The sequence below is a fragment of the Lemur catta genome, chromosome 2 (assembly GCF_020740605.2).
Source record: "Lemur catta isolate mLemCat1 chromosome 2, mLemCat1.pri, whole genome shotgun sequence".
In the NCBI taxonomy this organism is placed as follows: Eukaryota; Metazoa; Chordata; class Mammalia; order Primates; family Lemuridae; genus Lemur; species Lemur catta.
In genome coordinates, this window is record NC_059129.1 from 44983879 (window position 1) to 45003177 (window position 19299).

The window sequence follows — 19299 nt, forward strand, 5'->3', positions numbered from 1 at the left end:
AAAGAAATTATCTGGACAACTAAAAATATGTAGAAAAAGTTAGCCGGGCATGGTGGTGCATGCCTGTAGTCCCAGCTACTCGGGAGGCTGAGGCAGGAGGATTGCTTGAGCCCAGGAGTTTGAGGTTGCTGTAAGCGATGCTGACGCCACGGCACTCTAGCCCGGGCAACAGAGTGAGACTCTGTCTCAAAAAAAGAAAGGAAAAAAAGTTAATAATGGTACATGGTAGCATATAAGAAGCATCATAAGCCTGTGATTGGTCAGGTGACCAAAGAACCTGACAGTAAATGCTTTAGGAGTTAAGAGAAAGAGTAGAGCAGAGAAGGCTGGAGCAGTCACAGCGGTGGCACCTAAACTGGGTCCTCAGTGATGGGTAAGATTTGAAGATATTTAAAAAGCGGAAAATAGAAGAGTGAGGCACACCCATCGTACATCCCAGGCTAGCCTGGCTGGGGCAAGAAGAATGTCACAGCCCTGTGGGTACCAGGCAGGCTGCTTCTGACTTTCTCACTGGGTCCCCCAAATTTGCCCACAACTACCCCCACCCCAGTGAGTGGTAAGGTAACTACTGTAGTAAGGGAAAAAGGAGGCTGACTTTACCTAAAGGCTTCTGCTTGTCCATGGCCTGTATCCCTGTTCATTTCCATTTGTTATTCCTGTGCTGGGCCTGGGCAAAGTTGTGAAGCATACGAAGTGTTTCCTTGGGGGTCCTGCTGCTTCCCTTTTGGGGTATATTTGCCCATCCCCAGAAGGGAACATAACTGCCTATGTTATAATAATCGACCCTTTCTGGTCTGCCCTTACTTCCCCCGCCCCAGTCCACCCTTCCTGCCTACGTTTAGCAGAGCTTATGGAGCGCCTTGTTAGGCACTGAAGCCAATTCAGAAGAAATGTCAGACAGTGCTGCTGCGGTTACAGACCTGTTCCTTCGTGCCAGGAGAGAGGAGGCAGGGCGGTCTCTGCAGCTACCACTCTCCCCTAGTTCAATTTTTGTTCCAACCCAGTACCTCAGGTGGAGGTGCGTTCTCCACAGCCTTCACAAAGGATTGTGGAGCTTCTGGGTTCCCTTCACCCATCCCTTCTTTGGGCAGTTCCCAGCATAAGCGGAGTAGGCAGTGGAATGGGTACCATCAGGGATGTGTCTCCCCCAAACCCTCCACACCATCACATGCTCCCCGGGTGCCGCATCTCCCCACACCAGGCCTGAAACGGTAAGACGGAGGGGGAAGGGAGTTCCAAAAGGATACAGGGACAAAGTTGGAGAGAAGGAATAATAACAGCAAACCTTTGTTGAACATTTACTGTACGCCTGCATTGGGGTGCTAAGTACTTGGTATTAACTCATTTGATGCTCATGGCAGCCCTATGGGGAGGTGCTATAATTAGTATTATTCCCATTTATGGAGGAAGGAACAGGTAAGTTTAGGGGCTGGCCAGGACCACACAGATACAAGTAGAACTGACATTTGAACTGACAGTGTCACTTCAGAACTCCTGTCTTAACTACTCTGTCATGTCTCTTCCCAGTTTAGGCACATAGCTTTATTTGCATTACCTGAGTTGGGAGAGGGAGACAGATAGCAGCCCCAGCCTCACCCTGCAGATCCTGATTCAGCTGGTCTGAGTGTTGCCTGAACATTCACATTTCTTAAAAGGTCCACAGGCAATTTCAGTGTGCAGCCAGGGTTGAGAACCACTGATCTAAACCAATCCACCCCGCCCCCCCCCCCCCGGCTGGGCACAGTGGCTCATACCTGTAATCCTAGCACTCTGGGAGGCCGAGGCGGAAGGATTACTTGAGGTCAGAAGTTCAAGACCAGCCTGAGCAAGAGTGAGACCCTGTCTCTACTAAAAATAGAAAAACTTAGCTGGGTGTCATGGTGTGCACCTACAGTCCCAGCTACTTGGGAGACTAAGGCAGGAGGATTGCTTGAGCCCAGGAGTTTGAGGTTGCAGTGAGCTAAGATGATGCCACTGTACTCTAGCCAGGGTGTCAGAGCGACACTATATCTCAAAAAATAAATAAATAAATAAAAATAAACCGATCCACCCTCAATAGCATCAACTGGTTTGCCAGCTAGTGAACAGCTGCACCCTAGAGAGAACAAGCTGAGACTGTGACCATGAGTGTGCAAGGGATCCCTGCAAGGACAGATTCTGGCAGGTGTGGTGAGAGGGAGCTCTGGAAGAATGAACTGGCAAAAGGAGGAGACACTGGATGTAATTTGGGGGCCCTCTTTCATAGCTCTGCCTTAGGCCTGTTCTGCTTTGAAAGATTCCAGCCAGATGTTGAATGGTCCCTTCCTCAGCAAGTGAGGAAAGCTTAACATACTACACGAGATGGCTTTAAACTAATAGCAGAGCAACTTAGCAATAGCTAAAAATGAACTGAGGCAAACTAAATCCCCTCAGACCAGGAAGAGATGTTGAGAGGATAGTTTTGAGCCAGATTTGGAAAGCTGAGCATAGTGTGGCTGGAAGAGAAAAGAGAGGGATGCATCTGCAATGTGAAGAGTGAGATGCGAGCAAATGTGTGGAAAGGAGTAGAATCGTCAGGGATGGTAGAGGGAATAGGGGAGGAGAAAGTCTTCCAGAGCAGAGACTTTGCTGGAGAGGGATAGCATCGAGAGCAGGGAGATGAGGGCAGGGGAAAGACGGTGGGGAAAGCCAGCTGCAGGAGGCTAAAGGCTCTGCCAGGAGGCCTGGGTTTGCTCTGAGCAGCATAAGGGGCCACTCTGGTACTGGTGAGCACTGAATGGGAGGAAAAGGGAAGAACCGGGAACCCAGACCGCCTGATGCAGGGCTTAGTGAAGCACCAGCTGATTCAGAGACAGGCACATACCTCCAAGATGGCCCCAGAGGAGGGTCTTCCGGATGAGTCCCCATGTTGCCAGGCCCAGGGGGTATCCCTTATTTAGGACTCCTAGAGCAATGCTGTCCAACAGAACTTTCACTGATGTCGGGAATGTTCCATATCTATGCTTTCCACTATTGTAGCCACTAGACACATGTGGCCATTGAGCATTTGGCCCGTGGCTAGTGCAACTGAGGAAGTGAATTTTAAATTCATTTAAATGTAAATAGTCACATGTGGTGAGTGGCTACCATATTGGACAGCACCATCCTACAGCGTCTATTGCCTGACCAGTGATTTAATACTTACCATCTCAAGCTTCCTGTACTGGGAACCTACTTTTTACTAGATACTTTATTAGGCACTTTACACAAATTATCTCATTAACTGCTCACAGCCTCTCATGAGAAGGTATTATCAGCCTCATTTTAAAGGGGAGGAGATAGAGAAAAAGAAAAGCCTCCCTAGAGAATGGTAGAGCTGGATTTGAATCTGGGACTGACTGGTTCCAGTGCTTATGATCTTTCTATTATAGAACATTTCTTTGGACCATTTTCTCTTCATCAATTGGACAAACTAATTCTCCATGCAGCCTCTTGCCATCTACGAGGTCCCTCTTGCTCACACCTATGAACTAGTCTCACATGCCCTCTCTTTGTTCTTTCACTTTGGGATGACTTCCCAGGTGGGCTAGCTAGGGGACACCACGACAGTAGAGCCTGAGCGAGGTGGAGAGCAAGTGTGGACAGAGGCTCCCAGCACGTGGAACCACTGGCTGGTGGCTGGCTGCAGGAGACTGGAAGAGAATTGAAACGTACAGTGCAAAGCTGAATGGAAGCCTGTAAGATTTGAGGCAGCGTGTTTGGGGACACTCTTCCAGATTTCAGTTCCCTTTTAGCCCCAGAAAGCCTCAGACCTGCCCCCTAAGTTCTTCTTGAAGTATAAAAGCAGAGAACAGATAACTATTTTAAGCTAGAACTCATGGGTATCTATAAATTGGAGAGATTACTGGTCCACTCATCCATTCATTCGGTAAAAATATATCAAGCACCTTAAGGATTTGGATTCAATAAGGCTATAAGGCCTGAGAATCTGCTTTTTAACAAAACCCAGGCAATTCTACAGCCCAAAGATCACACTTGGAAGTCAGATTGTCTTGGTTTCAAATCTCATCCCTTTTACTTGCAGGTTGCTACTTACATACTGTCTTGGGTTTCCCAGTTCACAGCTATAAGTAATCTCTTCCCCCTCTGATCCTCCCTATGACACAGCTTCTCAACCCGGCTGCACATTAGAATAACCAGGAGAGTTTAGACAAATGCTGATGGCCAGGCCCCAGCCTGGGGTAGTTGACCGGAATCTCCAGGTGTGGGGTTGACACTGATGTGCAGGCTTGAGGACCCCGTCCCTCATCTCTGATGCCTTCATGGCCCGCTTCATGTTTCCTGTCTCTCCTTTTGGCAGGGCTGCGTTACCTTTAAGCCTCCACAGCCCTCAGTGTCGTGCCCTTCACAAACATACTCAATAAAGCATTTTCAATGGAATGAAACATTTTCCCCTATTTCAGTTCAGCTTTATGGGCACCGTAATATTGCCCCAGAAGTTGGAATCTTTTGCCCAAAGACTCTTTTCTATGTCCTTTTTAACCATCCTCATTTGCGCTAGATGTTGGGCTCTTCCTTTAGTATAGCTGTGTGTGCAGCACCTATGGTGGGCCAGGAGAGAGAGTAGCAGAGCCCCACGGGCTGCACTCTCCAGGCTTCAGGTAGCTGGTGCCAACCCCTGCCAGCTCCTGTGCCCCCCACTGTTGGCAGCACAGGGGCTGAGGAATATCACCCGAGCTAGAACTTCTTTCCTCTAAAGCTTCTTGGCGAAGTGGTAGGCAAGCGGAAGCAGGCTCATCTCAAGCAGAATCATGAGGCAGATGAGGATCCCTTAGATGCTAAGTCCCCCTTCTTCCTCCTTTAACTACCAGTGGCCACTGTCCCCATGCCTATTCCCTTCCCCTCCCTTTAAGCCTGCTCCTAAAAAAGGTAAACTAATTCACACTAGGTTGATTATTTCAAATCAAGTGTGCTACTCAGTCCAAGGGCTTTTTGTTTGTTTTTAAATCAAAGAGAAGTGTTTCAAATGATGGAGTCATTATAGTTGTCATTATAGATTAAGTACTTTTGAGGGGAATGGGGGTTCTTTCTGAATTCCTGAAATTACACAGTCTGTCCACTCTGAAATCAGAGGGACATAGCAGAGCACCTGTTTCTGGAGGAGTCGCCACCTCTGTTTTAAAGAGGAGATTTCGCCCTTGGGAACCTACTTTCAAGGTACCCTTGAGAGGCACCGACAGAGATTCTCATGTGGCCCTCTCTACCCCTGCCAGATGTGGACGAGTGTGTGGAGGGGACTGACAACTGTCACATCGATGCTATCTGCCAGAACACCCCACGGTCCTACAAGTGCATCTGCAAGTCTGGCTACACAGGGGATGGCAAACACTGCAAAGGTGAGGCTGGGAGGGGGCCTGGAGAAAGGGAAACCAGTGCCACCAGCTCAGTCTGTGCCTCAGACTGTGCATCGCACCAAGATTGGAAATGCCTGCTGGCCAAGGGTGGGTCACTGCATCTTCCTAGAGAGGGCACCATTTTCTAATTTGCACAAAGGCCCCCTGCAGGCTAGCAGAGGCCCTGCTGGGGATAGTTCACAGCCCAGAAACAGCCGGGTGGGAGCATCGGTGCCTGAGGTTCCCTGGCGCCAGTACCTCCATCTTTAGACCCTCACACTATCTCCCACAAAGGATGGAAACAGAGAGTGGGCCCTGGGGAAATTTCATACCATAAACACACACATCTTGCCCTCGTAATTAAGGTAATGCAAATTAAAGTAGCCTGGAGATATTATTTTACATTTATGAACTTCAGTGTTGGTGAGACTTCAGTGGACAAGGTGCACTAATTAGTTCCTGGTCACATCATAAATTGAAAAGTAATTTTGTAATACCAACCAGGAATCTTAAAAAGTATTTATATCCCTTGACCCAGGAATTTTACTCTTGGGGAATTATTCAAAGGTAATTCAAAGAAACAAAATAATATATGGGTGAAGTTGTTCTTTAATGCATTATTTGTGACAGTAAAATAAACGAAAGAAATCTAAGTGCCTAACAGTAGAGAAAAAGTTATGAGAATAGAGAAATAAGTTATACTGTTCTCCAACCATGTACAGTGGTGATTAGAAAGACCAGATGGAGACATGTGAAAATGTTTGTGATTTAGGTTTAGATGAAAATGGCAAAACACAAAATGGTTTGTAACCCCTGAATGTAACTATGTAAACACACACACACACACGCTTATATTCTTTGAAAAAGCAACCACAAGGCTGAGCCCAGGGGTGGACAGTGGGTTCACTGGGTTCCCAGGTAGGTTCAGTGGTCACAGCTTCCCTTTGTCCACAGATGTGGATGAGTGTGAGCGAGAGGATAATGCAGGCTGTGTGCATGACTGTGTCAACATCCCTGGCAATTACCGATGCACCTGCTACGATGGATTCCACCTGGCACATGATGGACACAACTGTCTGGGTGAGCAAGGGAGCGCGGATTTGGAGGGGGGATGTCTTGCGGGGAAAGAGGTCTTTTCAGCATCTCCCATGTCCCAGGCAAGGAGGGGAAAGTGATCAAAAAGAGCTCCATTCCTACAAGAGAACAAGGTCAGCCTCCCCTTTGAGACTGGCCACTAAGGATGAAATAATCCTTCTGCTGAGTGAAAAACATCAGAGGAGAAGCTGCCATAAAATGCTCCCAGGGGAAGGTCCAGGAGATGAGAAGAGTGGGTTTAGCCAGTGAGTGAAGCATTGTGAGAAAATGAATTGGCTCCAGACAGATCCTGGTTCTGCTGCTTACTAACTGTGGGGCTTGGGGAAATCAACTACTCTCTGGGAATCTCAGCTTCCTCATGTCTAAAACGAGGGTGGTAATAACCCACTTGGAGGCTGGTGGGTAGAGCACCATGAGAGAACATGTGTAAAGAGCCCTATACAATCCTTAGCACATAGTTGGTGCTCAGTAAGTGGGAGGAATGTTGTTGTTGATGACGATGATGCTTCTCCATGCCCCAGGGAGCCTCTGACCCTTACAGGCCTGTTTTCTCCCAGCTCTTCCTGCAATCTCCAGTCCCACCTTCTCCTCACTTGTGAGACCTCAACCTGACATCATCTCCTTTGTCCCAGGAGCTGGATCAGAGATAGGAGAATCTGTAGGGAACCGAACTCAACTTTGGTCTCTGTCATTTTGGAAAATGATTGGGACCAAGTCAGATTCTTCCTCAAGTAGAAAAATTTGAAGCCCATAGCAGGAAAGGATTTGAGATTTGAAGCCAGGGGTTCTCTCTCAAACTCCTTCTTTCTGGTGCCAAAACAGAAATAGGGCACTGGAAGCACAGAGAAGCAAGGAAAGGAAGAGAAGCAAGATAAGTGATGCCCAGAAAAACAGGCTAGGGTGGTCCTAACCCCCTACCTGACCAAGCAGATGAATTCTCTGAGGTCCCACTGGCCGAGGAAAGCCTCCTTACTGCAGAGCTGCCTCCAATGCCACTCCTTGGACCCAGGCCACAGGTTTCTACTCCCAACCCAGGCCTCTAAACCCAGAGTCCTGCTGGGCCCTTACCCCCAGCCCTGGCCACCTCTCCTACCACTTTAGCTACTAAGGAAGGGCCTCATTTCTCATCTGCCCAGTCACCCTTGAGGAACTCTTTTAGGACTCCTTTGGGAAGAGAAGCTGTGACACTTGGACCAGGACAGTGAGTTGCCTGAAGGACTGAGAACATGAGCTTCTGAGTTCTTTGGCTGCCTTTGACCTTTCTAGGCCCCTGATTCTCACCAAGTCTAGTTTCCCTGTAAGTGTTTTGGGGAGAATGAAGCAGAGGGACAAGAGAGGGCCAGAGGAGCAAAGGTCTCCCTAGGGTTAGGGTTCAAAGCCTCAACCCTACCTTTGGCTCATGGGGGAAACTTGAGAAAGTTGTCCATGCCCTGGGCCTCAGTTTCCCCACTGAGAATTGGAGGAAAGAGCTTGACTAGAGTAGCAAAGCCACAAGGTTAGAATAGAAGGGAGCAAATAGGAGGATGGAATGTAGGATGAGGCAAGCACAGGAAGATCGGGATGGGGAAAAGTCAAGAATGTAGCAAGGGATGGGGCAGAGACAGGAACAAAGCAGAGGAAAGTACACCTACTTGGCTCTTCCAACAGGTGCATATCTCCAGCAAGAGCCAGCTGGATCTGGGCCCCTCTGCCTTTGGTCAGAAGGGGAAGGGAAGGTTTCAGGGGCTCAGCAAAGAGGATGGGGAGAGAGGGGCAGACAAGGCCCTTAGGAGCCCAGATTCTAGCTGCTCCCTTTGGCGACCAATCTCCCTGATGCCTCCTGGGCCAAGGCAAGCTGAGAAGGGCTGTGGACTTGGGAGGGCAGTAGCTAGCACAGAGATGGAGCCAAGGCATTGAAGTGGGAGCTCCAGGGTGAGCTTGGCTCTGGGACCTGGGGCTGGTGATTTTGGGGTGACAGCCTACTGTTCCCCTTTCCCTGTCTAGGGTGTGGCCTGGCAGCTCTCCCCAGATCCCTCCCTGCCAAGCTGCCAGACTGTGTTTTGTTAAACCAAAATAGGAGAAAGGCTAGGAAATATGGCAGCAAGCCCAGGCATTGGGGGAAGGGGAGGAAGGATGGGGCCATGGCCTGTCCACAGAAATGGTCCCTGCCCCACAAGGAGTTGAAGCTCAGCTGCCCTTACCCACCCTGCCCCTCCCACCTCAGGACCATGGCCATGGCTCTCCCTGCACACGGAGCCATTTCCCAGGTCTCTGGATTCCCTGGCTGCTCATCACAATGAGCTGCCGCCCCTGCTAACCTCTCCCTGACCAGTCTAACCAAGCTCCATCCTTACCTTCATCACTGTTCCTCTTCCCCTGGCTCCTTTGATGATTTCCTCTGCCCTATTTCCACAGGTGAGGGAAAGGGAGGCAAGTCTTCACCTAGGTGAGCCAGGTTCAGATGTCCCCCTGTCCTCTACTTGCTTAGCTCCCCAGCTCTGCCCTCAGGGTGGCCTCTTCTCATCCAGTGGAACATCTGTGCAGAATGTAATCAGGGAAAAAAACAAACAAAAAAACAAAATAAACAAAAAAGAAATATCCAGTGGAATAGTAGCTGACCATGGGATGAGAACTGCCTGGCCCGAGGCTGGGCTTCGGTGGTGGGGGCGAGTGTGTTGGGCTCTGAAAATGGCCCTTGGCCTTTGGTGCTAAAGTCCCAGGGTATGCCCTGGACCCTGGCCTGCACCCCATGGCCCAACCTGTCCTGCACAGATGTGGATGAGTGTGCCGAGGGCAATGGCGGCTGTCAGCAGAGCTGTATCAACATGATGGGCAGCTACGAGTGCCACTGCCGGGAAGGCTTCTTCCTCAGCGACAACCAGCACACCTGCATCCAGCGGCCAGAAGGTCAGCCCATGACCTGGGAGGGCCCTGTCCCTGCCCTCCCCAGGCTTCTCTTCCCAGCTGTCCCTCAACACCCCCTAAGTCTTACCCTCTGTTCTCAACTCTGTTAGCTCCATTTTGTCTTGTCCCCCAACTCAGTCACAACCTAAGGGCTCACGGACAACACTGTATTAGAGCAAAATCTACAGGAATTAATTTGGGGTCAGGGTCAGTATGGGATTGAGGCTACTATGGGGTGTCCTGAGGTGGATATTGTTCCTAATATCAATGGCTGAGTTGTGGGTAGCTGAGTTTGTCTAAGTTGCTGCTTATCTGAAAGGGCTGTATCAATGCCTTCTACCTTGGATTGGACTGGGAGGCTCAGGCAGGAATAGTGGGGTATATGTTACCTATTCCTGTGACTCACCCCCGACCCCCACTAGACTGTGACATCCCTGAGGGCAGGGACTATGTCTAATTCATCTTTGTATCCCCAGCACCTAACATACTGCCCTGCATGTAGTGAGAGCTTAATAAATGTTGAATAAAATTGCATAGTAATTATCTATGCCAATTACTCCCCACTCACATTATAGATCTGGTTGTTATTTATCTTCTTCCTAGTTTGACTCTAAGCTCTTTGAGGGAAGAGATCATGTCTTATCTTTTTCTGGATTCTTCCTAAACCCACCCGTTCCCTAGCACAGTGCCAGACACCTATTAGACACTATTTTTTGGTTGTTTGAAGGAGAGTGTGACCGTGCAGGTTTTCTTTGGGATGGGTATCAGTGCCTGTCATTCAGAATTGTCCTGCGCTCTGCTCCTAGCACCCAGCTCTATGAGCAAGACAGGAGGCCTGTGACAGGGAGAGTCAGTGCCCTCTCGGTGTTACAGCCCCAGTGGAATTCTCCCAATGTCCTAGGCCCCCACTTGCCCCTTAGAGTCCTCCTGTTCTAGGCATCCAGGGGTATAAAGCATTCGCCCCCTTCCTTTTCCCTTTTAGAAGGAATGAATTGCATGAACAAGAACCACGGCTGTGCCCACATTTGCCGGGAGACACCCAAGGGGGGCATTGCCTGTGAATGCCGCCCTGGCTTCGAGCTCACCAAGAACCAACGGGACTGTAAATGTGAGATAACTGGGATGGCTGTGGCGGGAAAGGAAAACAAAGGGAGGGGTGTGAGGCCTCAGCAGCAAGAAGACAGGGCTGGGAGGAAAAGGGAATATGGGGAAAGCAACTAGAAAAGACGGCCAGTATCCATGTTGTGGAGAACTGCGGTCCTCAGGGAGAAGCAAGCTGATAGGCCCCTGCCCTCTCTGTGCACAGTGACATGCAACTATGGGAATGGTGGCTGCCAGCACACATGCGATGACACAGAGCAGGGTCCCCGGTGCGGCTGCCATGTCAAGTTTGTGCTCCATACCGACGGGAAGACATGCATCGGTGGGTGAGGCCAGGGGAGAACTCAGTCCGCCTGTGATGGGGGTGGGGTGGGGGCCCTTGGGAACCAACCAGGGGTAGTGGGGGAGCACATGGGGCCCAGGTGCTGGGACAGAGGGACTGTTGAGAGAGTTAAAGGCCCAGACAATGCCAGGTCTAGTGAAGGACAACTCTAAGAGTGATTGAAGGGCTCACCTGACCCTCTTCCCCTCTCCAACCCACTGGTTCCGCTGCCCTGCCCCAGGAGCTGCACTGTCCTCTTTGTCCCAGGACAAAGTGTTGCCAGACAGAATAATTAGCAAGGGAGCTTGCTGACCAAGGCTGTGGTTGAGAAGAGGTGGGAGAGCTAGGGCAATGCAGCTGACTAGGCCTGACCAGAGGCCCTGGTTGACTAGTGTGGATAGGAGGGGAGCTGTCATGGGTCACTGTCCCCACTCTGGAACTGAGGGTGGGACAGAGCACTCGTTCCTGGAACAACCATCACTGAACCGCCAAATGGGGTTTCCTGGCTCCAGGTATCTTTTTCCTCTGGATCCTTTCTCTCCTCACGCTCCTCCTGCAAATCCCCTTTCTCCTCCCTCACCCTAGCCCCCACTCAGCTCCAGATCCCAGTGTACCCCCTCTCAGCTCCACCTCTACCCCCTCTCTTCCTTATCAGCTCCAGCCTTCCATCTCTCTTAATACCTGGCTCCCTCTTCCTGACTCCCTAGGCCTTACCTCATATATCTTTAGGTACTCTAGATCAATTTAATTCTTTAATTCCTTAAGGTTAATTCCTAATTCCCTAAGTCTTTAAGTCTTTAGTGCTGAGAAGGATGATGGGACAAAGTGTCCCTTGCAGAAGTGGGAAATGAAAGAGAAGAACTTTGGATGGGGGACAGTCTGTGTCTTGAGCCAGGCAGGGGCGAGTCTGCTCTGTAGGCGTTGGTGTTTATGGGTGGCCATCCGTCTGGTGGGCTGCAGCATGCTGGGGATGGGCAGGGGTGAACCCAGCCACTCTGTATGAAGTCATGTATATCAGAGACATGACATTCAGCTGAAGCACCAGACTCTCCCCACCCCACTCCACAGGCCTGCCCGCTTCACTGCAGACACAAGGACAGGGGAGCAGATGATGCTCTTACAGGGCTCCCTCAGGCACCCGCTCCGGAGACTGGCACACACAGTTCTAAAGTGCTTCTATAATTAAAATCTCTCCTGCTACATGTTTCCCTCCGAATTAACTCTTCAAAGACCCTAGAACATTTTTAGGTCTTCACGTTGCCTTCTCCTGGCAGGTGTGTTTTATTAATAGTTCCTTTCATTTTTTTCCTCATAGATCTAATTCTTTTGTTTTCCAAACATCCCACCACCCCCTGGACACATTCACACATCTCTAGAGTCTCCCAAAAGAAATTGCATGCAGTCCCCAAAGAAAATATGCGTGAATCAGGACAAAGCTCGGGGCCGTAGATGTGAGGGTCTGATCCCTCTCAGACATGGCTGCTTCTGAAAACAGCCCTATTGAGCTTGAGCTCTTGTCTAACCTGAGACCCATTCCGCCGTCTGGGCCACGGCCAAGTGAGGCAGTAGGAGCAAATGAGGCTGTTCTGGAGTTTACAGCTATGTTCCTTCCTAGTGCCCCTTCCTCTTCTCTAATAGAACTTATTTTACCCTGCCCTACATCTCATTTTTCCTGCCAGCCCCGGGAGGAGGAAAAGTCATTGTTTGGGGCCATCAGGACATTCAGATGTAGTGGGGAGAATGAGAGGGCAGTGCAGTTTAGCAGAAAGGGAAAGCACCCTTTGGAATTTGGGATTTGCCAGTTTGTAAGGCTTGAGGTTGCACCCCAGCTTTGCCTTGGGCATGCTGTGTCACATTGGGCCCGTGGTTGCCCCTCTCTGAGACTGTTTTTCAGTTTTTTAGTCACTTGGTGGGAGCCTGGCTTCTTTGAGTATACCAGGTAGGACAAGGCTGAGGAGTGAAGCTGTTGTAAGGGTTTCAGGGTTCATCATCCGGGGCTAGTGATTTGGGCTTTCAGGGTGGAGGAGGGGTGGGGAGGGTTCTAAGGCCCAGCGGGCCACAGTGGCTCCTACCCAACATCTAAACGATTTTTTTACAATGTCAAACAGGGGAAAGGCGGCTAGAGCAGCACATCCCCACTCAGGCCGTTTCTAATGGTAAATATGTCTGCTCTCTCCGCTTGCTCTCACCGCCTTGCTAGGGGAAGGGCTAACCCGCTGGGGCTCCCACTAACCGCATGCCCATCGGGCCCAGTCAACAGGGCCCCCCGGCAGCCTGGGCACTGGGCCCATCAGGTGACAGGAAACCTGAGTCCCTAAGAGCTGGCTGGGAGCCTTCATGTTGGTTTTGTCTTTCTTTTTTCCTGTCACTTTCTCCTTCCTCTTCTGCTCCCTCCTCCCACACCTGCCTTCTAACACCGGACCCCTTTCCCAGCCATCTGTCCCCCCACCCTCTCTTTACATAGTTAGAGACCCAGCCAGCTCCATCTTCCCATGATGCCCACTGTGCCACCTGAGATAGGGTTAGATACCATCCCCTCCTTGAGGCTTCTTTCTTGGATTCTTACCTGTGTTAGTTCACAGTCCCAGCAGCACTCACCATTCCCTCCCCCATAATGGTTATGAGCATGGCATTTGCATTCAGACAGACCTGAGTTTGAATCCTGGCTCTGCCACTCTCTATCTGTATGACCTCAGGCGAGCTGCTTTCCTCTCTGATCCTCCTTTACTCTTCTGGAAAATAAAGAGAATAACAGTCTTTCCTTAGGGTTGCTGTGATGACTGAGATAGTGCAAGTAGAGTATCTATCTAGTAAGCGCCTGGCACAGGGTTAAGTGCAGAGTAACTTGTGGTTTTAATACTGCAACCTGGAGAGCAAAGGGGTTGGGCTGTGCCTTCCTGCTGCCCCACCCTGCTCTGGAGAATGCTGTCCTGCAAAGGCGGGCAGCTATGCCCAGCTTCCTGTGCAGCCTGGGATGGACATTGTGCCTGCTCTGCTGCTCCCTATCCTGGATCCTTCAGAAGCCACCTAGACTTGGCACAGGATCTCTGTCCCCTTCTCCCTGGACCTCTTCTCATGCTAAGAGCACTCTTAGGGGGGATGGCTAGGTTTGGAGCCTAAACTCAAGGTTTCCTCCTAGGTTCCTCCATTGTCCTGGGGAACCTCAGGAGAGACTAAGGTAGGAATCACACAGAAGAGATCTCACTCCAGGTTGGGCTGTTCCTAAACCTGGGCATTAAAGGGACCAGGCCATGGCCAGGGACCCAAAAGCAGAGTTGGGCTTCTCCTGGAGCCCTGGCCTTGCTGCTCTCGTTGGTGACAAGGGTTGGGCCTGAGTGTTAGGAATCAGAGATTCAAGAAGATGACAGTGCTAACCAGTACTTTCCTCATTTCGTTCCCCTGATTCTGAGAACTACTCTCCTCTCTTCCCTAGCAGAGGCCTTGGGCTCCTCTCTTTCTAATGGGAGAACTCTAGGCCCTCCAGAGGACCATCCCCACCTCCACGGTCCCTGTGTCAGGGCCTTTCACTATTTGAGCTAATGGTTTTTCCTGGACTCAGCTGATTCTCCCAAGCTGCTATTTAAACCTGTTTTTCTCCTGCTCTGAATTTAGAAGATAGAGTGACCCACCCATTCTCCCCCAACTCTGACCTTCCAGTGAAGGGAAAATTTACCAGTCAAGAAGGGAGCAACAGAAAAGACTTAGCAGAAATAAGGATTCTGATTTTTGCTACCTCTGAGGTTCTCTCTTCCACCTACCTTTTTATCCCCTTCCTTCTCCTCTGGATTCTTCTCTTTTTGCTCCCTCCCCTCACCTATACAATATCTTCCCATTAGCAAAGGAAAACAACAAAACAGCCAGCTTATCGCCATCTGGAACCAAAAAGGAGGGTCTGGGAACAGCCGAAGGTAGCTTAACCTAGTACGTGCTGTCTCCTCTGAGGATGAGCAGTTCGGCATGGAACTGAGATCTTTCTTAAGACAGCTGGGCAGGGAGGAAGGGGAAGATAAACGCATGGGCATCCCTCAGCTGTCTTAGGAGTGGCCAGGCTCATTCTTCTTCCCAGCCTACCCACAGTACAGTTGTCCCATTACGACCCCCGCCCCCCCCCACCAAAGAGATGGTCAGTGGAAAGAGGAGGAAACTCCTGTCTGTCCCTTCTGGTTCCCTGGCGGCCAGAACCACCCTCACTTGGCTCCCATCTCTCCCTGCTCCCCCCACCTCCTCCACCCCTCAGCACATTCCTGCCTGACAGCTCTGGCTTGTACCTGCCTCACTGCTGTCCACCTTGTTTCAATCAAGTAGGGGGCAGGGAAGTGGACTGCTTGGCTGCACTTGTGAGGGTATGGGGGTTGGGAGTGATGGGAGGAAGGGGGCTGGGAGCCTCCCTCCACTTAATGCTCCTTCTAAAACACAGGGAGGCAGCTGAGGCCTTCCCTTGGGCCTCTGTGGTCTCCAGTACCCTCCAAGTGTGGGACTCCTCCAGGCCAGTAACCTGGTTACCATCCCCCACCTCCCTCCTGAACAGAGACCTGTGCTGTCAACAACGGGGGCTGTGACAGTAAGTGCCACGATGCAGCGACTGGTGTCCACTGCAGCTGCCCTGTGGGCTTCATGCTGCAGCCAGACAGGAAGACCTGCAAAGGTAAGGACTTTGAGAGGACAGGAGAATGGAGACCTTTGGTAAGGACTGACATTAGGACCAGAGATAGGGTGCCTATTGTGAGGTCACACCTCCTCGACTCCCTTCTTGTAGAGAACCCAGGACATAGCTAAGGGTTGTCTCCTGTCCACCTGTCCCATCTCAGTTCAAGGAGCACAACAGTCCAGCCAGTTCCTTAGTGCCCCTGCCCCTCCCCTACCTTGTTTCCTGGCTCTCATTCCTAGTCACCCTCTTAGTTAATGAACATGCAATTCACATTTGTCCCTGGGTCTGGAAGGATATTTGAGTACTGACTTTGTGTGTATACGAGGTCACAGGTGTGTTCCATAACCTTCTTAACCCACATTCCTCAGACTTTCCCAGGGGAAAATGATCTTTCCCCTTAGAAAGGCTGTACTGGCCAAAGGAAGAGTAGGATAGCCATTAGGAGCACTGATGCTAGAGCCTGGCTACCTGAGTTCAGATCCCAGCTCTGCCTCTTACTAGCCCTGTGATCCTAGGCAAGTTACTTAATGTCTCTGTGCCTCAGTTTCCCCAGTGCTTGCTTCACAGGTGTGTTGTGAAGATTAAACGAGGTATTACATATAAAATACTTAGAACAGTGCTTGGCAAATGGTAAACACTTTGTGTTAGCTGTTCTTCCAGTATAATTTCACAAGCTGTCCATTCTATTATTTCCCCTCCTTTTAATTAGCCAGGTCTGGGGGATGATGGGGGAGAGGGACGAGGAAAAAGGGAGAGTAGCCATACTGTAAATATGATTGATCAAGTCTGTGTCCCCTAGTAACAAGAAGTGGGGACTGGAAGGAGGACCTGGCTCCTTCTTTGTGTCTTTTGGCCCAACAGCTGCGAGAGGAGGGGGAGGGCTGGGGCAGCAGGTCAGCCAGCCAGAGTCAGAGGTTTCCTGCTGGGAAGGACTGTTGACAGGTATGCTAAAAGTGAAGTGGAAGGCTGCCCTCCCTGCTCCCTTCCCCCAACTAGGGGTGAGTAGCCTGGGTCCTGTCTGCCACCAGCTTGGGGAACTTGACCTCAGGAAGGAAGCCGTTCACCCGCCCCCTTTTCTTTACTAGTGCTGAAAGCTGCCGCAGGCCTGAGCCTCTCCAGACCTCTCCCAGCCCAGCCCCCTGCCTGGCCCCCATCCCTCCCCCATCAGCTCCCCAGCCTCCCTGGCTCTCCGGGAGGTCCTCCCTGCCTGGCCTCTTTCCCAGCTTCTCCTCCCTTTTGACTCTCCACCTCTCCTTGGCTCCCCCCTACCCAGGTCTCTTGACAGGGCCCTCAGTGACAGGGGTGAGGGACAGGAAAGAGATAACACTATCCGCCAGCCCTCTTGGGAATGGCCATTAGCTGGAGAGTAAGGGGCACAGACTAGCCCTGCAGGTCAAATGCCCATCTGCTCCCTGCTTCAGGCAATTCCCTGAGGGCCTGATTCTGGTTCCCATCTGTCCCCTTCTAAGAGGACTCAGTCCCCGAAGAGAGGGTATTACTAATGGCCACAGACCGCCTGAACACGGAACAAATGGAGACAAGAGAGTGATAGAGGTGTCAGAAAAGGCAGGCCCAGGGCTCTCCTTGATTTTCCCTGTCTCTATGAGGGAGAGAAGGATCCTGTCTCCTTATTTGTTTTCAGCCTTCAACATCACCTTTTATTCTGCTTTTTCCTGCTTCTCCAGACATAGACGAGTGCCGCTTGAACAATGGGGGCTGTGACCACATTTGCCGCAACACAGTGGGCAGCTTCGAATGCAGCTGCAAGAAAGGCTATAAGCTGCTCATCAATGAAAGGAACTGCCAAGGTGAGCAGACTTGAGCCAAAGTGAAATCCTTGGGAGATGTTCTTGGAGTGGGAGAGCTTCAAGGAGGCCAGAGGCCCAAAGTGTTAGAAACTCAATAGACACTGTGGAGTCTCTGTAGGCAGCACTGTCCTGCAAACTAGCAAACAGGACCCCTTCCTCTAGGCGGACCAGCTCCACAGTGAAGCACCCCAATTCACGTCCTTGGCAGAGAGTGATCTGCCTAACCACACATGGTGGCCCTGATCCACAGGCATCAGATTTTACAGTTCCTAACTCCAAGGACTCCAAGTGGAGGGAGCATAGAGGATGAATCAGCATTGCTCAGTCACTGATCCTAGAGCTGGGCCATGAGTAGGGACTCTTTCAATTCAAGGCAAGAGAGCCAAGGCCCCTCACTTGGGCCCTTCACCTGAGTGAGGGTCAGGTGCCCAGAGACAGATTCAGTGGCTCAAATCCTTGCTCTTCCAGATATAGATGAGTGTTCCTTTGATCGAACCTGTGATCACATGTGTGTCAACACACCGGGAAGCTTCCAGTGTCTCTGCCATCGTGGCTACCTGCTCTATGGTGTCACCCACTGTGGGGGTAAGCTAGCAAGCTTGCAGCCCCCCAGCCGCCCTGTCTCCTCTCAACTCCTCATCCTCCAATCAAATAAGACCCTGAGTTGGCTTGTGGCTATGGGTAATCCCTGGGTGCATGCATTTATTGTGATAAAATGGGAGGAATTAAGATAGTTTCTGAAGGCCAGCTGGGAGACTGGGGCATCAAAGAACAACATCCTGCCTCCAAAATTCCTATCTCCCATCCCCATCACTATCCCTGGACCCACATCCTCAGTTCCCAAATGATAGTCCCTCTGGTAGGTAGGAGTGGAAGGCTTTAAAAAGCTGGTCAGCATGACCCCTTCTCAGTTATTCGTTTGACTGGGGACAGAGATAAGGGGAGGAGGTTTGAGCTCTTCTCAGGCCAATAGTCATCTTGGGGTACATGGTATGCTTTTTAAACTATTTTTTTAACTGTAAGAATATTTAACATGAGATCTATCCTCTTAAAATTTTAAGTGTACACTACAGTATTGTTAACTATAGGCACAATGTTATACAGTAGATCTCTAGAACTTAGTCATCTTGCATAACACAGGATACCTGGAACTCTAACCTCTAACCAAATGTCCTGCCTGCTCCCTGGCTCCTACTCCTTCCCCACCATTGTCTGTCTCCCTACCCCTTCCCCTAGATGTGGATGAATGCAGCATCAACCGGGGAGGTTGTCGCTTTGGCTGCATCAACACACCAGGCAGCTACCAGTGTACCTGCCCAGCAGGTCAGGGCCGGCTGCACTGGAACGGCAAAGATTGCACAGGTGGGCAGTGCCCTCTGCTGACCAAAGTTGACACTGCAGTTTCAGGGGGACAGTTGGGGTCCTGGAAAGCACAAAGTATCGTGCAGGGGAAACATGTGAGGTGGGAAGGGGTGGAGAATGTAGCTTTTTGATTTAGAGACATGAAGTTTCCAGTAAAAAAATCCCTTCATCAGTCTCCATGGGTACAATTGTTCTGCATGTAGCTGCTTCTCTTTGTCCAAATTACACATCTCAAGTGAGAGGGTGGGCAAGGAATGCACCAGTTTCCTGAGGCCTCTCTCCCCTTCCTAGAGCCAGTGAAGTGTCAGGGAAGTCCTGGGGCCTCAAAAGCCATGCTCAGCTGCAACCGGTCTGGCAAGAAGGACACCTGTGCCCTGACCTGTCCCTCCCGGGCCCGGTTTTTGCCAGGTACATGGGAGAAGGGTGCTGGAGGGCTTTGGGGGAGAAAGGAGGGAAGGCTGGCTGTTCGGGCAGCTCCTCTGCTCCCCTTAGGTCCCTCCAGCCAGGTGGGGTTGGGAGGGCAGGTCAGAGTTGTGACAGACCCCTTTTTCTCAGAGTCTGAGAATGGCTTCACAGTAAGCTGTGGCATCCCCAGCCCCAGAGCTGCTCCAGCCCGAGCCGGCCACACTGGGAACAGCACAAACTCCAACCACTGCCATGGTGAGCACCAGCCCCTAAGCCTTGTTTCCACCCCACTCTCTTGTATTAATTCCTTATTTATCTCCTTCA

General features: G+C 50.8%; 1 protein-coding gene and 1 long non-coding RNA gene across 8 annotated transcripts in view; one reads left to right on the top strand and one right to left on the bottom strand.

The window, feature by feature from the left end:
• LOC123632846 overlaps nt 1-19299 on the bottom strand; it is a 51677-nt gene that overhangs the window by 16486 nt on the left and 15892 nt on the right. For 4 of the 5 annotated variants that reach the window (XR_006733487.1, XR_006733488.1, XR_006733485.1 and 1 more), the window contains 2 exons: nt 13402-13484; nt 8780-8961 (listed from right to left, as the gene is read on the bottom strand). This is a non-coding gene — a long non-coding RNA (uncharacterized LOC123632846). Of the gene's footprint in view, nt 1-149; nt 182-8779; nt 8962-13401; nt 13485-19299 lie in introns of those variants that run through there. The other variant, XR_006733489.1, reaches the window with a different exon arrangement.
• Nucleotides 1-19299, top strand: part of SCUBE3 (signal peptide, CUB domain and EGF like domain containing 3) — a 34158-nt gene that overhangs the window by 7781 nt on the left and 7078 nt on the right. The window contains exons 1-12 of one of the 3 annotated variants that reach the window (XM_045543554.1): nt 5285-5354; nt 6306-6431; nt 9198-9332; nt 10312-10437; nt 10636-10752; nt 12861-12908; nt 15281-15397; nt 17086-17208; nt 17677-17793; nt 18445-18570; nt 18862-18978; nt 19126-19230. In XM_045543554.1, coding sequence (XP_045399510.1) covers nt 9251-9332; nt 10312-10437; nt 10636-10752; nt 12861-12908; nt 15281-15397; nt 17086-17208; nt 17677-17793; nt 18445-18570; nt 18862-18978; nt 19126-19230 — 1078 coding nt within the window. In that variant the 5' untranslated portion in view covers nt 5285-5354; nt 6306-6431; nt 9198-9250. Of the gene's footprint in view, nt 1-5231; nt 5355-6305; nt 6432-9197; nt 9333-10311; nt 10438-10635; nt 10753-12860; nt 12909-15280; nt 15398-17085; nt 17209-17676; nt 17794-18444; nt 18571-18861; nt 18979-19125; nt 19231-19299 lie in introns of those variants that run through there. The other 2 variants (XM_045543553.1, XM_045543552.1) reach the window with 2 other exon arrangements.